Raw genomic sequence first — 14,284 nt, forward strand, 5'->3', positions numbered from 1 at the left:
TTTTCCACAAATAGTTCTGCAGGAAAACGTTGTTTCTTTCGTCACAGTTGTAAACATCGTGTTTGAATGATGGCTGCCACGTACGAACGTAAGATGCGTCTGGAGGAATTCTTACACTTTTAGAGGAGATTGAGTCTGATGTGGATTCCGACAGTGACAGTATTGATATTGAGGATATCAGTGAAGTGATACGGAGTGATAATGTTGATAGAGGTGATGATATGCTGCCAGAGAGAGGAAGAAGTGACACTGACCTAGGCCTGCCCATGTGGTCGGACGACGAGTTTACGCCAAAGGCGCATGCACTTCAAGCGCCAAACCTAGCTATGTCAAATAATAATTTGACCCCTAAATGCCCTGAAATGGATTATTTCGGAGTATTTGTGAATGAAAAGACATTGGCAAGGGTAGTGGATGAAGCACACAGATTTTATAAACAGACAGTAGATGCTAAGTTTATGACAAGTTCCGCCCTACATTTACCAATATTGTGTGTTTAATTTAATCTTTCTGCTGTTAATCGTGTGTACATTTTGGTATTGTATGTAAATATAGTAGGCATAACCCATAATGCAAATGAAAATTTCTAAGTATCTTTCTAATGGACAAATTTTTTGCCACTTAATGTGGAATCAAACCCTGGATTCCAAACATGAACCGTCTCCAACACTGTAGAAAGAAACTGGGGAATTAAAATATCATCCCAAAATTTTATTCTGTAGTTGTATTGTATTGTATTTTATGTGTAAATTGGCGATAATATTTGATGAAGTTGTTTGGTGAAAAAATCCAGCACTGGGGTTGCACCAGCCTGACCGAGAATTCGGCAGCGAAATGGTTAAGCGTTTATATTTTGCTTTGACAAGGAAATATACAAAAATGTCTAATTTCCTACCATAAGCTTTCCATTTTTATACACAGCCTTAATACCATTACAAATATTCATATCTAGAATATATGTAGAATGAAACATAAGGAGAAAAGAAAAAGAAAACCATACGCATAGCAGCACTTGAACTAGCAGTCCCTCAATTACTAGTCTCGAACGCTACCCACTGTGCCACATGCTCACTGTACACTTAGTAAAAGTTTAGTTGATATATTATACTTGGTATTTTTTAAGCTGATTTCTGGCCTAACTACTTTCGGACTTTCATATTCGAGGGGTCACTTTCATGAAGGTACAGAGTAGGTACAGTATTTAGTATGTATTTGAATCACACATACACTGGTCTGAGTCTATCACGTACAAGTGGTAATGCAAGCCATATTAAATTGTCATTAATCTTGAGTAAGACTGACATAAATCAAAATTTCAATGAAAATATTTGATGGTTCACATGAAGGTATCTCATTTCTTATATGGGATTGCTGTGGAAAGTAACATTCTTATTTCTTCAGACACTGCCCATTGCCCATTCATTCAAGAAGTGATCTTTCTAGGATTTAAAAAACTCACACACATTCTTCAAAGAACAAAATCCTGCAATCAAATTTTATTTCACTTTTCACACGTCTGTCTATTTATTTTTCATCATTAATGTCCTGCGAGTAACACGGCCACAAAATAAACCCATTATGAATATTATACCCACCATACTGAAGGCAAGGATAAGGAAGTATTTCCTGGATGGAGAACGTGATACCGTTGAATAAAGTTCTTCAAAGGTTTCAGGAGCCACTACCTGGAAATAGTAACATCAGTAAGATTAGAATGAATTCAGTATTCCCACATAATATAATATTGGTAGAAATATAAACAAAACTATTATTCTTAAGACAGCAGAAACAACAGAATCAAACTTAGTGTTACTTTTGGGTGTGTATTTAAAAGAAAATAACTAACTAAATATACACGCTTAAATCCAGGATAAAAATAATGGTGTGTGTCCAACTCTTGTCTCGTTTCTCTACGGGGTTGGGTATGAAGTGAGATGAATCTTCATAGCAAGATTTATTGATCGGACGCCCTTCCCAACATCAACCTCATCAGAGGAGTTAATGAGATGAAATTAATAACTTGATATATGTTAGTAGAGAGAGGGTGAAACCAGGTGCAGGCACATAGCCTACTCCTGTCAGGTAGTACCAATGGTCTGCACAAGGCTAAACGTCCTTATCCGACAGATGAATCACCATGAACGTCATATGCCTTCACGCGATATGAACACTGCGGAGAGGACTGGAATGAATCCAGGTTTTTGGCATGTAATCTGGTGATTAGAAATTGTATACCAGCACCACTCCTAACCTTACGGCCAACATTATGAAGATGATTAATTACTTTTGACCAATGGGACTCAAACTGTCTAACCATGGTGTCAGACCATATAGACTTGATGCCTTAATGATCATGGCCACCAAGAGGGCTGTAAAAGTAAGTGTGCACACAGAACTTCAGGCTTTACAGAGTCTGGTATTACAAATGTGGTTGTGGTTGTCTGCTGCAACTCGAATGTGACTATACATATTCTTCAGCAGTTTAAATTTTCACACTTGCAATGCTTTGAGAATATTTTTCCTATGACTTAGTAGCCCAATCCTGGCATGAAACATACATGCACACAAATGACACGGGATGACTGGAGGAGGGCGGGACTGACTTGACAGAGCTTTTGTGCTTGTCGATTAGCCTCTTCATGTCTATGTCATGTCTCTTCAAACACAGTAATTGATGAAGAAACAGTGTAGCACCAAAGTGTATGATTCTCAGTAAGTGTATTTCAAGTTTCAGCGTTGATTCCAGCCATCTTCACAGCACACTTTAACTGGTTCTTGAAATGCCTCAAAGGGGCTCCACATAGTCTTGTGCCGGAGCAGAGTTCACCACACAGGAGTTGACGTGGAAGCCTGGTATCACTCATACGACGGACACGCCCTATTCTTGAGAGAATGGCCAATGATGGTAGCCTCAATGCTTATAGCATATGCTTTCTCAAGAACCACAAGGTTGGTGACAGGGCCCTCCCATTTGATGGATCTACAAGATTGCTCCAAGTTTATGCAGATGGAAGCCTCTAGCTTTTTGATATCTCAAAGGTAGATGGTCCAAGTTTCACAACCATAAACCATGATCTTGGTATGCAATGTAAGGTCCTTATTCATGAAGACATGGCAGGTTACATGTCCAAATGCTGAGTGGGCATCCATATCCTGTGTCCAGTTAGCATTTTTTGAGAGGATTCTTCCTAGATATAAAAAGTCGTCAACCTGCTCCAGTGTAGTATGCACAATGGAGATATTGAAAGCTGGAAGGTTTGACCCAGTTGCAGGCTGCACGAGTACTTTGGTTTTCTAAACATTAATGGAGAGACCAAAACGATTGCAAGCACTTTTGAAACAACTGACCGACTGTTGCAGTTCCTCGTGTGTAAGAGCATGTGTTACAGTGTCATCTACATACAGTCGGACACTAAAGTCTACATACACTCTAAATTTAACACTTCAAGTCAAAATCAATCAAGAAAATATTATGTATTCACTTTTTTTTTGTCATAAACAGACATGTTACCAACTGAAAAACAACATACATATTGCATAATTAATAATAGTTCCATATACTGACATCTTGTGGATACAAATGAAACACCGGTTAGGTACAAAAGTCAACATACACTGTGAATGTTGTTCACTTTCATGCATGATTGAATATTTTGTATAGCCACCTTTTGCTTCGATCACAGTTTTCAAACGCCGAGGCATCGATTCCACCAACATTTTTGTGTCCGCAGATGTAAAGTTACTTCACCCTTTCACTAAGGCGGCTTTCAATTCATCTTTGCTTTTCTGTTGTATTTTTTAATCTTATGCTTTAGTTCTCCCCAAAGACGTTCAATTGTGTTGATGTCCGGTGATGGGGAGGTGAATACAACTGTTTTGGTACATTGTAAAGTGGCCATTCTTTTACGACAATGCCCGTATGCTTGGGGTCACTGTCATGCTGAAACACCTAGCCTGTTCCTAATCCCAGTTTCTCAGCAGACTGTTTCAAAATTATCCTTTAAGATAGTGAGACACTTCCATTTATCCATAATGTCCTCAATAAATACTAAATTCCCAACCCCAACTCCAGACATTCAATCCCACACAAGAATATTTCCACCACCATGCTTCACGGATGGGACAAGATTTTTCAAACTTTCGTTCCTTTTTCCCCATACCTTTTACTTTCCAGCACACTGGAAGGTGTTGAACTTACTCTCATCTGTGAAAAGCACTGTATTCCAAAATGTGGAATCTTTACTTTGATGCAGAGTTGCAAATTCTAGGCGCTTCTGTTCATTTACCTTGTTTATGAATGGTTTCTTCCTTGCTGTTCTACTGCCAAACTCATAACTGTGCAGAAATCTTCGTACTGTGATGGGATGAACAATATTGCCACTAGTATTTGCATCATGTACCGCTACCTCTGTAGCTGTAATTTTGGGATCGGCATTCACTTTTTTAATGATGTGTCCATGCTCCCTGTTAGATAATTTTGGTGGTCGTCCACACCTAGCTTTGTTTTCTACACTTCCTCGATCTTATTACGGTTTGGACACTTGCATGGCTCCTTTTGACAATTTCCCCAATTTTCCGCAGTGAAAAACACTTTTACTGAGCTCAATGATATTTTTCTTCATGTCCACTGGCATTTCAGTTCTTTTTGGAACTATGTTACGCGATCGAATTACATATTGCAATACACGCGCACTGTATCAACAAACCACACAATTTTCACTGTGTTCACTGCAACGTCTCTTTTATAACTGACGGCAGACTCGAAGTGTATGTTGACATCTGTACCGCAGTAAACACACACTGTTGCATCTACCACGCTTGTCGTGCACAATACTGATCCGACGACCTTGGTTTATGTTGTTGTGGACGTAGACGCAGACATAGAGTTGCGCGTACACCTCTGTACATCCAGGGTTGTACACAGCATGCTACAAAATGGGGGTTGTATGTAGACTTTAGTGTCCCACTGTATTGCAATTCCATGATGGAGGTAATCTTAGTGGGCTTTTGGGAGCAAACTCTAGCCAATAAGAACAGTCCCCTATCAAAGTGATATCTGAACTTTACACCTTGATAGATGTCTCTCATAAATTCAACCCCTCGTCCAAGTCATGGGGGATGGGCAATGGCATGAAGTACGGGATTGCCTGTAGGGGTGATGTACAGTGGAGACTGTGTGTGCCCCATGATCGCTGCAGTAGCTATGAAGGGGCCTTCAGGAACCTTGAAAAGTGATGGCTAGCAGGGCTCTGGTGAAGTCCTCAATGGCAGATACAGCGGAGAAGGAGACCTATGGAACGGCAAATCTGCCAGGCAACCCTCTTCGTGTGGGGTTAAAGAAATAGGGTCAACCACTGTCTTCTGAAGAGGGATCTTCAAAGGCTTAGGGAGACAACCTACAGAAAACGGCAGGCTTGAAGGCTCAGGTGGCAGCCCCACCACCAAGCTTGGGTGCTGTGGACTAATAACTTGCACATCTTGAATTCAATTATTAAAGAAACTAAGTAAAACGAAACCGGATGGATACCTCGATGACGAACTTTGACCCGAAACTGAAAATAAGAATTGGTTGTTGGAATGTTAGAACTTTGACAGAGGAAGCTCAACTAAAGCAGGTTGAGAAGGAGATGCAAAATTATGGCTTGGAAATTCTTGGTTTAAGTGAAGTGAGATGTTTCGATTTTGGAGAAATTATGACGCAAAATGGGAACACATTTATTTATTCTGGACAGTCTGGGGAGGATGCTGAACAGAGAAATGGAGTGAGTATGTTGCTAAGTAGGACATCTAAGAACAGTTTAACTGGATGGAGTCCCATCTCAGACAGAATGCCGACAGCTACATTTCAAGGTAAAATTTGAAACGTAACAAGAGTAGTTCGTTATGCACCAACAGAAGTATCTGATGCCGACATGAAGGATAAATTTTATCACCAGTTGAATGAAACCATGAACAATAAATAAAAAAGATACTGATATTATTATGGGTGATATGAATGCAAAGATTGGATGAAATAATGAGGGACTAGAGCATGTGATTGGGAAACATGGATTAGATGAAATGAATGATAATGGAGAGAGATCTGTAAATTTGTGTGTCAGTCAGGAAATGGTGATTGGAGGGACATTCGTTACTCAAATAAGGTTACATAGGTATCACCAGATCACAAAATAGAAAACCAGACGAACCTTGTAGCTATTAGTAAGAAATTTAGAAGATCGTTGACAGATGTGAGGAATAGAAGAAGAGCTGATGTTGGTAGTGATCATCATCTAGTAGTAGCTAAGTTTAAATTGAAAATAAAGGTTGTATTAAAGAAGTTTGCAACTAGAACAAAGAGGTTCAACATACAAAGGTTAAACAATGAAAAGAGGGGGGAAAGAATTTAGCCTGGAGTTGAAAAATCGGTTTGAAGTCCTTTCAAATCTCGAAGAAGAGTTGAGGGTGGAAAGAACTTGGGAAACTGTTAAGAATACTTATATACAAACATGTGAAAAAGTAATTGGTAATAGGATCTATTAACAGAAAGACTGGATGTCTGAGGGAACATGGGACTTAACTGAAAAAAAAAAAGAGGCAAAAGCTATAGTAAATCAAAGCAGCACAAGATAGCAGAAGTCAGATGCCCAAATTAAATATTCGGAAATCGACAAAATGGTTAAAAGGAGTGTGGGAAGCAAGACATGAAACAACTCTATAATATTACAAGGAAGTTGTCAAGAGGAGGTTATAGGAAGAGTAAATCAGTGAGAGATAAGCAAGGAAATATGTTATCTCAAGAACAACTATTGAGAAGATGGCAAGATTATTTTTCAGAAATTCTAAACAAAGATGATGGAAATGAGCAGGAAATGCAAGAAGTAAATGAAGGCTTAGATAGTGAAGACTCTAGAATAAAGCTGGATCCCCCAACAAGGCATGAGGTTAGGATAGCACTTAAACAATTAAAGAATGGTAAAGGAGCAGGTACAGATAATACAGATCCAGAAATAATAATAATAATAATAATAATAATAATAATAATAATAATAATAATAATAATAATAATAATAATAATAATAATAATAATAATAATAATAATAATAATTATTATTATTATTATTATTATTATTATTATTATTATTATTATTATTTTGGGTGGCTATTTCTAGCCGAGTGCAGCCCTTGTAAGGCAGACCCTCCAATGAGGGTGGGCAGCATCTGCCATGTGCAGGTAACTGCATGTCATTGTGGTGGAGGATAGTGTTGTGTGTGAGTTGCAGGGATGTTGGGGACAGCACAAACACCCAGCCCCCGAGCCACTGGAATTAACCAATGAAGGTTAAAATCCCCTACCCGGCCGGGAATCGAACCCGGGACCCTCTGAACCGAAGGCCAGTACGCTGACCATTCAGCCAATGAATCGGATAGATCCAGAAATACTAAAAGTGGATGAAGAGGCCAGCATTAATTTGTTCCTATCATTACTGGGTAAAATATGGAAAGAAGAGAGAATTCCATCTGATTGGAAAGAGGGACTAATTGTGAAACTTCCGAAAAAAGGTGACACTAGAGTGTGTAAAATTTGGTGAGGAATCACATTACTGAGCACACCAAGTAAAATTCTCTCTAGAATAATTCTAAACAGAGTGAAGGACTCAACTGAATAGCGTTTCGAAAAAAACAAACTGGTTTTCATAGACAGCGCAGCTGTGTTGATCTAATAAATACATTAAGAATCATTCTAGAGCAAAGTAATGAATGGCAGGTCACACTGTACTTGACATTCACAGACTCTGAAAAAGCATTTGATTCAGTAAATAATACGGCTGTAACGTGGAAGACCTTGGTGAAATATGCAGTACCGCATAAGATATTGAATATAGCAAAAATTTAACCTTCAGTAATATTTATTTCTGGGCCCGATTTGTTGACGATACCTTCGTAATTCTAGATGAACGGTCCACAGATGCAAAAGCTACTCTTGACAATCTTAACAGTTTAGATCAGAATATACAGTTTACCTTAGAATCCGAGAATAATAATCGTTTAAATTTTTTGGACCTAACGGTTACTTGTTCACTTTCTTCCTTTTCATATAATATCTATAGAAAGCCTACTCAGACTGCTATCACCATCAGGAACGATTCTTCCCATTCTCAGGCCCATAAAAATGCCACATATAATAGTCTGGTTGACAGAGCCTTTAGAGTTCCTATGTCGAAAAAGAATCTGAATGAAGAATTAAATTTAATCCGGGCGATAGCTAGAAACAATGGTTTTAAAAATGCTTTTATTGATAGAATTGTTAACAAGTTTAAGTACCGTCCTTTCGAGAGAAAAACCCAAAGTTAATAATTTTTCGACTTTTACCTTTACAAATAAAATACACAGCATCACCAACATCTTCCAAAAACATAACACTAAGATTTCTTATAGAACTAATAATAGAAGTATTGATATCTTGCATAACTACACTTCATTAAATAGAAATAATGTTTTTCATAGTTCTGGAGTATACAGATTATGCTGCCATGACTGCAGCAGTTCTTATCTTGGACAAACAGGGCGTAACTTTAAAATTAGATACGCGGAACACGTTAATGCCGTTAGGTACAATAAGTTTTCAGCAATGGGGCAGCATATGAAAGATTTTCAACATAATTTTACTAGCATTGATCAGGATCTCACAGTTTTACAGGTTATTAATAAAGGTACTTTACTTGACATCACTGAGAGCTGTTTTATTCACCTGGACCAATACTTTAATGCTGGTTTGAATCTTAATGATATTTCTGAGAAACCAAGAGTATCGTTTGATTTTTTGATAGCGTTTTTCAGACTTAGAAAAGCTTCCAATAGCAAATTAGATTTTCATAGCATACAAAAAACGTTCTCACGCCACACCCTCTTGCCGCATTGCCCTGCATAATTCCCTTCCCTCTTCCCTCCTTCCTTCATTGCCATTGGCTCCGGGCCCCTCCTACTCCGTCTCAGTGCCTCCCTTGTTTTGCTTCCCCTTCCCTTCCCCTCCAACGCGGGTGCATTGGTCACGGTGTCTTGCGGCTCTCAGTGTCTTCCCTAACGTCTAATAACACATAATATATACGCTCCCAGAGGTGAGTCTCTTATTCACGTAAATTTTTACGACAAGATTTTTTTAAAAAGCCTTTCTTGATATTCTTTTCTTTTTTATTTGCTTCAGGTCCTAGTTTGAACCGAGAACAGTACCCTGGAAACACGGCGTCTGCCAAAATTTTTCATTAAAAAGATCTTGTTATCTAATACTTAAAGAAAGCGGCTATGTTAGAGAAGACATATGTTTTATTAAGCGAAATAGGAAGTTACGTCTTTTGACTGGTTGTGTTATTTTAATGACAGCCATTTTTAACCAATAGAAAAATGGTTTCTTAATTCTTGCACTGGTTACTCTAATACTCAGTGAATGTTTAGCAAGTAAACCTTTTACACATATGTTCTTACAAAATTAAAATTATGCTCTTGGACTTTTATGATAATGAAACATTGGTTTTTGTCCACACATGGTTTAATGTTTTTAGATTCAGAGGACTTTTATCAAGAGGACGTATATTCATAGTTCTAAGACAATTGGTGCTATTTTTTAAGTTTAGGTCATAGGTTAATGTTTATGGATCCCGTTTTTAATTAGGTCTTGCCAGTTTTGTAAAATTTATATGTACTTTATGCATTGTTTATTGCAACTTTGTCTATGTATATTTTTCTTATTTTTGGCTGATGATGATGCACACCAGCATCGAAACCGGTACCGAGTATAATAAAATGTTATAATTTTTCTTATAACATTGTATGGTATTGAATAGGTGGACCTCTCTTGTTTCCATTAGATACATGACATCATGACCCGACGATAGAGCGTGCTCAGCTATTGCCGATTTGTCAGGTTGTCAGGCCCTCTTGGCGAGTGTCGTGAGGATGCCTTGTTTTTGTGCTGGGTGGTGGTGAGAATCTACATGAAGATAGCGATTTGTGTGGGTAGGCTTACGATACAATAGAGTAAAATAATATATTATTATTGGTCCACCTTTTCAATACAAAATGAAAATTACATAGGGACTAGTTTCGACCTAGTAATAGGTCATCATCAGCCTGAAGTAAATTAAAGCGTAAATATCGAAGAAAACATAAACAATGTAAACACAAGTACAGTCTTTTTAAAGGTACATACCATGTGGGAAGTTGAGTAGAGATATATTAAAAATAATAACTCTTCCAATTGACGAAGCACTGAGCGGAAGTTATGTAAAGTTCGGTGCGCCGTATATTATAAAAGACCACTGTGCACTAAATGATGTAATAAAGAAGAATAGTAGGTTGAACGCTGGCTTCTTCTTAGCTGTTGTATATTCGAAGAAGATTACGTCGTATTTTATAAGGTATTGATAGACGTCAAAATACATGGATGTTGGAAAGGCTCTTAAGTTTTTTGGAACAAGGCAATTGTTGCACGTGGAGGCTTAGGAAACCAGAGAAGCGCTATATTATGTTAAAAAATAGAGATCCTTAAAAAAGTCCCGTGCGTCGTATAAATTGTGGAAATGGAAATCGAAAAAACTTGGTTCTTAAGCGATAATGTTGTTCATTCAGAGATCAATTGAAAATAAAGAATCGTAACATTGTCTTCTCAAGATGTTTATAAACTAGAATTAATAGACGATGCGAAGTATGATACTAGGAGAAAGCTCTCCTGCTTCTGGAATCTTGAAGGACGATGGATGTTTCACGAGGTGGAATAACATATAAGGAGCCGTCCGGTTTCTTTCTTACTAGAACATTCAAGATGGATCGCTATCTTCATGTAGATTCTCACCACCACCCAGCACAAAAACAAAACATCCTCACGACACTCGCCAAGAGGGCGAGACGAATCTGTGAGCCATCACATATCCAGATGGAGATGGACACTCTCAAAGTCGCGTTTAAGGGTAATTGTTACAGTGATTTGCAGATTCATAGAGCCCTACATCCCAGGGAAACAACCAAGCAAATCTCACAGAAGGAAGAAGTGAAGGGAACTGCCTACTTGCCTTACGTTCACAATACCACAGATCGAATTGCCAAGGTCCTCCACAAACACAATATAAAAACTGTGTTTGGCACCGCCACTAAAATGCTCACAGTCTGAGTAAAACCAAGGACAAATTATCCCCACTTTTACATCGTGGGGTATACGAAATTCCTTGTACGTGCGGTAAAGTATACATCGGCCAAACATGCTGGTCCATTGGTACCTGTATCAAAGAACATGAACGTAATATTCATCTCAAACAACCTGACAGTCGAGAATTCTTCTGAGGATGCAGAGCACAGTTTTCTGCGAAACGTTAAGAATTTAATCTTATTTTCTTGACAGGGCACAAGCCCAAAAGCCTATACAATATCATGTTAATATTTTCCTGTCTTTGTAATTCCATAATATGCTTCATTATTCTTTTTTCTTTCACTCATTTCACATTACAAGCCATCTCAGTCTCTTCCTCCTCATTTAATTACTCAATTATCCAGCTTTATTTCTTTTTGTATGTATTCATCTGTCAATCTGTCTCTCCTTGTCTCCTGTAACAGACTTCTCAGAAATGTCATTTCTGGTAACTGTATTTGTATCTCACCTTTTTGTGCCACTGACAATCATGTTTACCTAAATACTGAATTGAAATATAATATATAAATTTTTTCCCACTAGAACGAGCACTGATAAATATATCACTGACCTATACATCCCCTTGCTTCCCAGTAGGAGCCACAGTCATTCTTGATTGTCAGAAGAGCACAGGTTTTAAAATTATTTCTGTCCCTCTGGTTGCAAAATTGAAATATGTCTCAAGAAGAATGTCAAAGCGATGAAGATGTTTCCCTAGGGAGTCATGTGCTGTATGTTTGAGAGCATTCCTTTCCATGGTTTCTGAGATGTAGGGCAATCTGAATAAACTTGAGATCCATCATTCATCTCGCAGGGTAGGAGTGGTGGTGGTATAAAATGAAATTTCTAATCACCAGACTGCATGCCAAAAGCTTGGATTCATTCATTCCAAACCTCTCTGCAGTGTTCATATGGCATGAAGACAGAATCAAGTAGGCTTGCATTTCAGCAAAACGATATTTTAACACTTTATGGTTTTTATCCAACTCGTTGGCTGAACGGTCAGCGTACTGGCCTTCGGTTCAGAGGGTCCCGGGTTCGATTCCCGGCTGGGTTGGAGATTTTAACTTTAACTGGTTAATTCCTACGGCACGGGGGCTGGGTGTATGTGTTGTATCATCATCATTTCATCCTCATCACGACGCGCAGGACGCCTACAGGCGTCAAATAGAAAGACCTGCACCTGGCGAGCCAAACCCGTCCTGGGATATCCCGGCACGAAAAGCCATACGACATTTCATTTCACTTTTTGGTTTGTATGTATTTACAGCCTTCTTCTTCTTAGCAATTTTCTGCCAGTGTAGGGTCCGCTCTGTGGAACTTTGATCACCACTTTGTCGAATCCACCACATCAGGGAGGAGGCCAATAACAGTCACGCCCTTAATGACCTCTTTTTTGGTCGTACACACGGCAGCTTACCATTGATGTCCAGGAGGTAGGCAGTTTTGGCAATGGAAGTAGGTGCTGCTCTGAGAACATGCTCATACTAGTGCCATCAGACATTCTCACACCCATGACGCAACAGAGCATGCACATTTCAACAGTATGGAGACGTGTGTCCATTGTTACTGCTCAACACTCAGTCTCATACAACACAACATGGCATAACACAATCCTGTACACCTTGGATTTGAGACAGATTGGCATTTTTCTATTGTAGAGTAAACCACATGCAGGTCACACTTTCCCTTATTCTCATGTCACTACTAAAGATATCTGTCTGGTAAGAAATAACACACACAAGCTGGTAACCAATTGTAACATGCACAATTATGAAACTAGAGGCAAAGACAACTATTTTAGAGAGGGTAAAAAAACAACATGCTGAACAGGATCCTTTTATAAAGGAAGTAATACTTTACAATAAACTCCAACAAGAAATATACTTGTTGTCAGGCACAATATTTAACCCATTAGCGCTGTGTAGCTACATGGCAACGATTTGCATACCTTTTTCTTTTAGTACTGTTGGCAACAACAAAGAATATGGAAGATAGTGGTGTCATCCGACAGTTAAAGAAGAATTTGTAGAATCAAGTAATCATGTTTATTGACACAAGGAGTGGTGGGCTGTTGGTTATGTAAGTGTACTTACAGACGAGGACTCCTGGTGATGAAAATGATGGCAGGCTTATTGATAAAGATGATGGCGGACTTAGTGATAATCTTAGCTCTACGTGCCAGTGCTGAAATGAAGCTTGTAAATAATGAAAGAACTGGGATTAGTTTCGATGGTGAAGGTGTACTACCAGAGGATGAAGTGCCTTTTCTGTCTACTGATGCAAGATCTGTTTCAATACCCGACACTGTGAAAGAGCGGATAACTGATAGAGAAAAGAATAAATCAAATTACAAACCAAGATAGACTGAAGGGGCTGATTTCAATATAGGGTGACTGTCGAAATTTCTTGAGCCTAATTATAGCAAGTGCAAAGCCATGACAGTTGTTGACATTTTCAAATTGTTTGCGGATAACCAGCTGATCGAACATTTAGTTCAAGAGGCAAGAAAGTATGCAATGTTTTTAAATTGTACGGGCCCAGAAATAACTTCTGATGAAATTCGTTGCTTCATCATCATACTTTTCATTTCTGGATAAAATAAGTTGCCCTCCAAGCGTTCTCATTGGGACACGCAGGATGATATGACGAAAGTAAAAGACTGTCATTCTCTATCTCTGTGCCTAACGCACAAGTATTGAGGGTGGGATTTTATCTGCCTCTGAAAGTATTCACTGCTGTAGTGAAGTCTGTAGTGTGTAACTGCAACTGAAGTTCTTTGATTCTTCGTTTTCTTACTTTTGATTTTATTCTATTGTTCCAGTGAGTGTTTTGCTTTGACAGGCAACAAACGCAAACTGCAAACAAATATTTTCTCCTTTGTTAAATAATTCTATTTTTTAGCTATGATGGGAATAAAAACTGATATTCCATATTCTTACAATAAATAATGCCAACATTTTAAACATTGTTACTGTACAACAAACAAAAAAACACTTTGTAACCTAAATTCTTCTTCCAAAGCTCATTGTTAAAAACTAGGTAGTGCAAGAGCCTAGTGTTGCCATATGGCAACATCAAATATCCTTAGGACTAAGCAGTTCCAAAACTCAGAAACTTGTTTCA

General features: G+C 38.4%; 1 protein-coding gene across 1 annotated transcript in view; it reads right to left on the reverse strand.

The window, feature by feature from the left end:
- Positions 1-1,464: 1,464 nt before the first annotated feature.
- Glg1 (golgi glycoprotein 1) overlaps positions 1,465-14,284 on the reverse strand; it is a 266,753-nt gene continuing 253,933 nt past the window's right edge. Inside the window, exon 16 of the mRNA XM_067151476.2 lies at positions 1,465-1,685. Coding sequence (XP_067007577.1) covers positions 1,521-1,685 — 165 coding nt within the window. The 3' untranslated portion in view covers positions 1,465-1,520. The remainder of the gene's footprint in view (positions 1,686-14,284) is intronic.

This window comes from Anabrus simplex, chromosome 7 (assembly GCF_040414725.1).
Source record: "Anabrus simplex isolate iqAnaSimp1 chromosome 7, ASM4041472v1, whole genome shotgun sequence".
Classification (NCBI taxonomy): domain Eukaryota; kingdom Metazoa; phylum Arthropoda; class Insecta; order Orthoptera; family Tettigoniidae; genus Anabrus; species Anabrus simplex.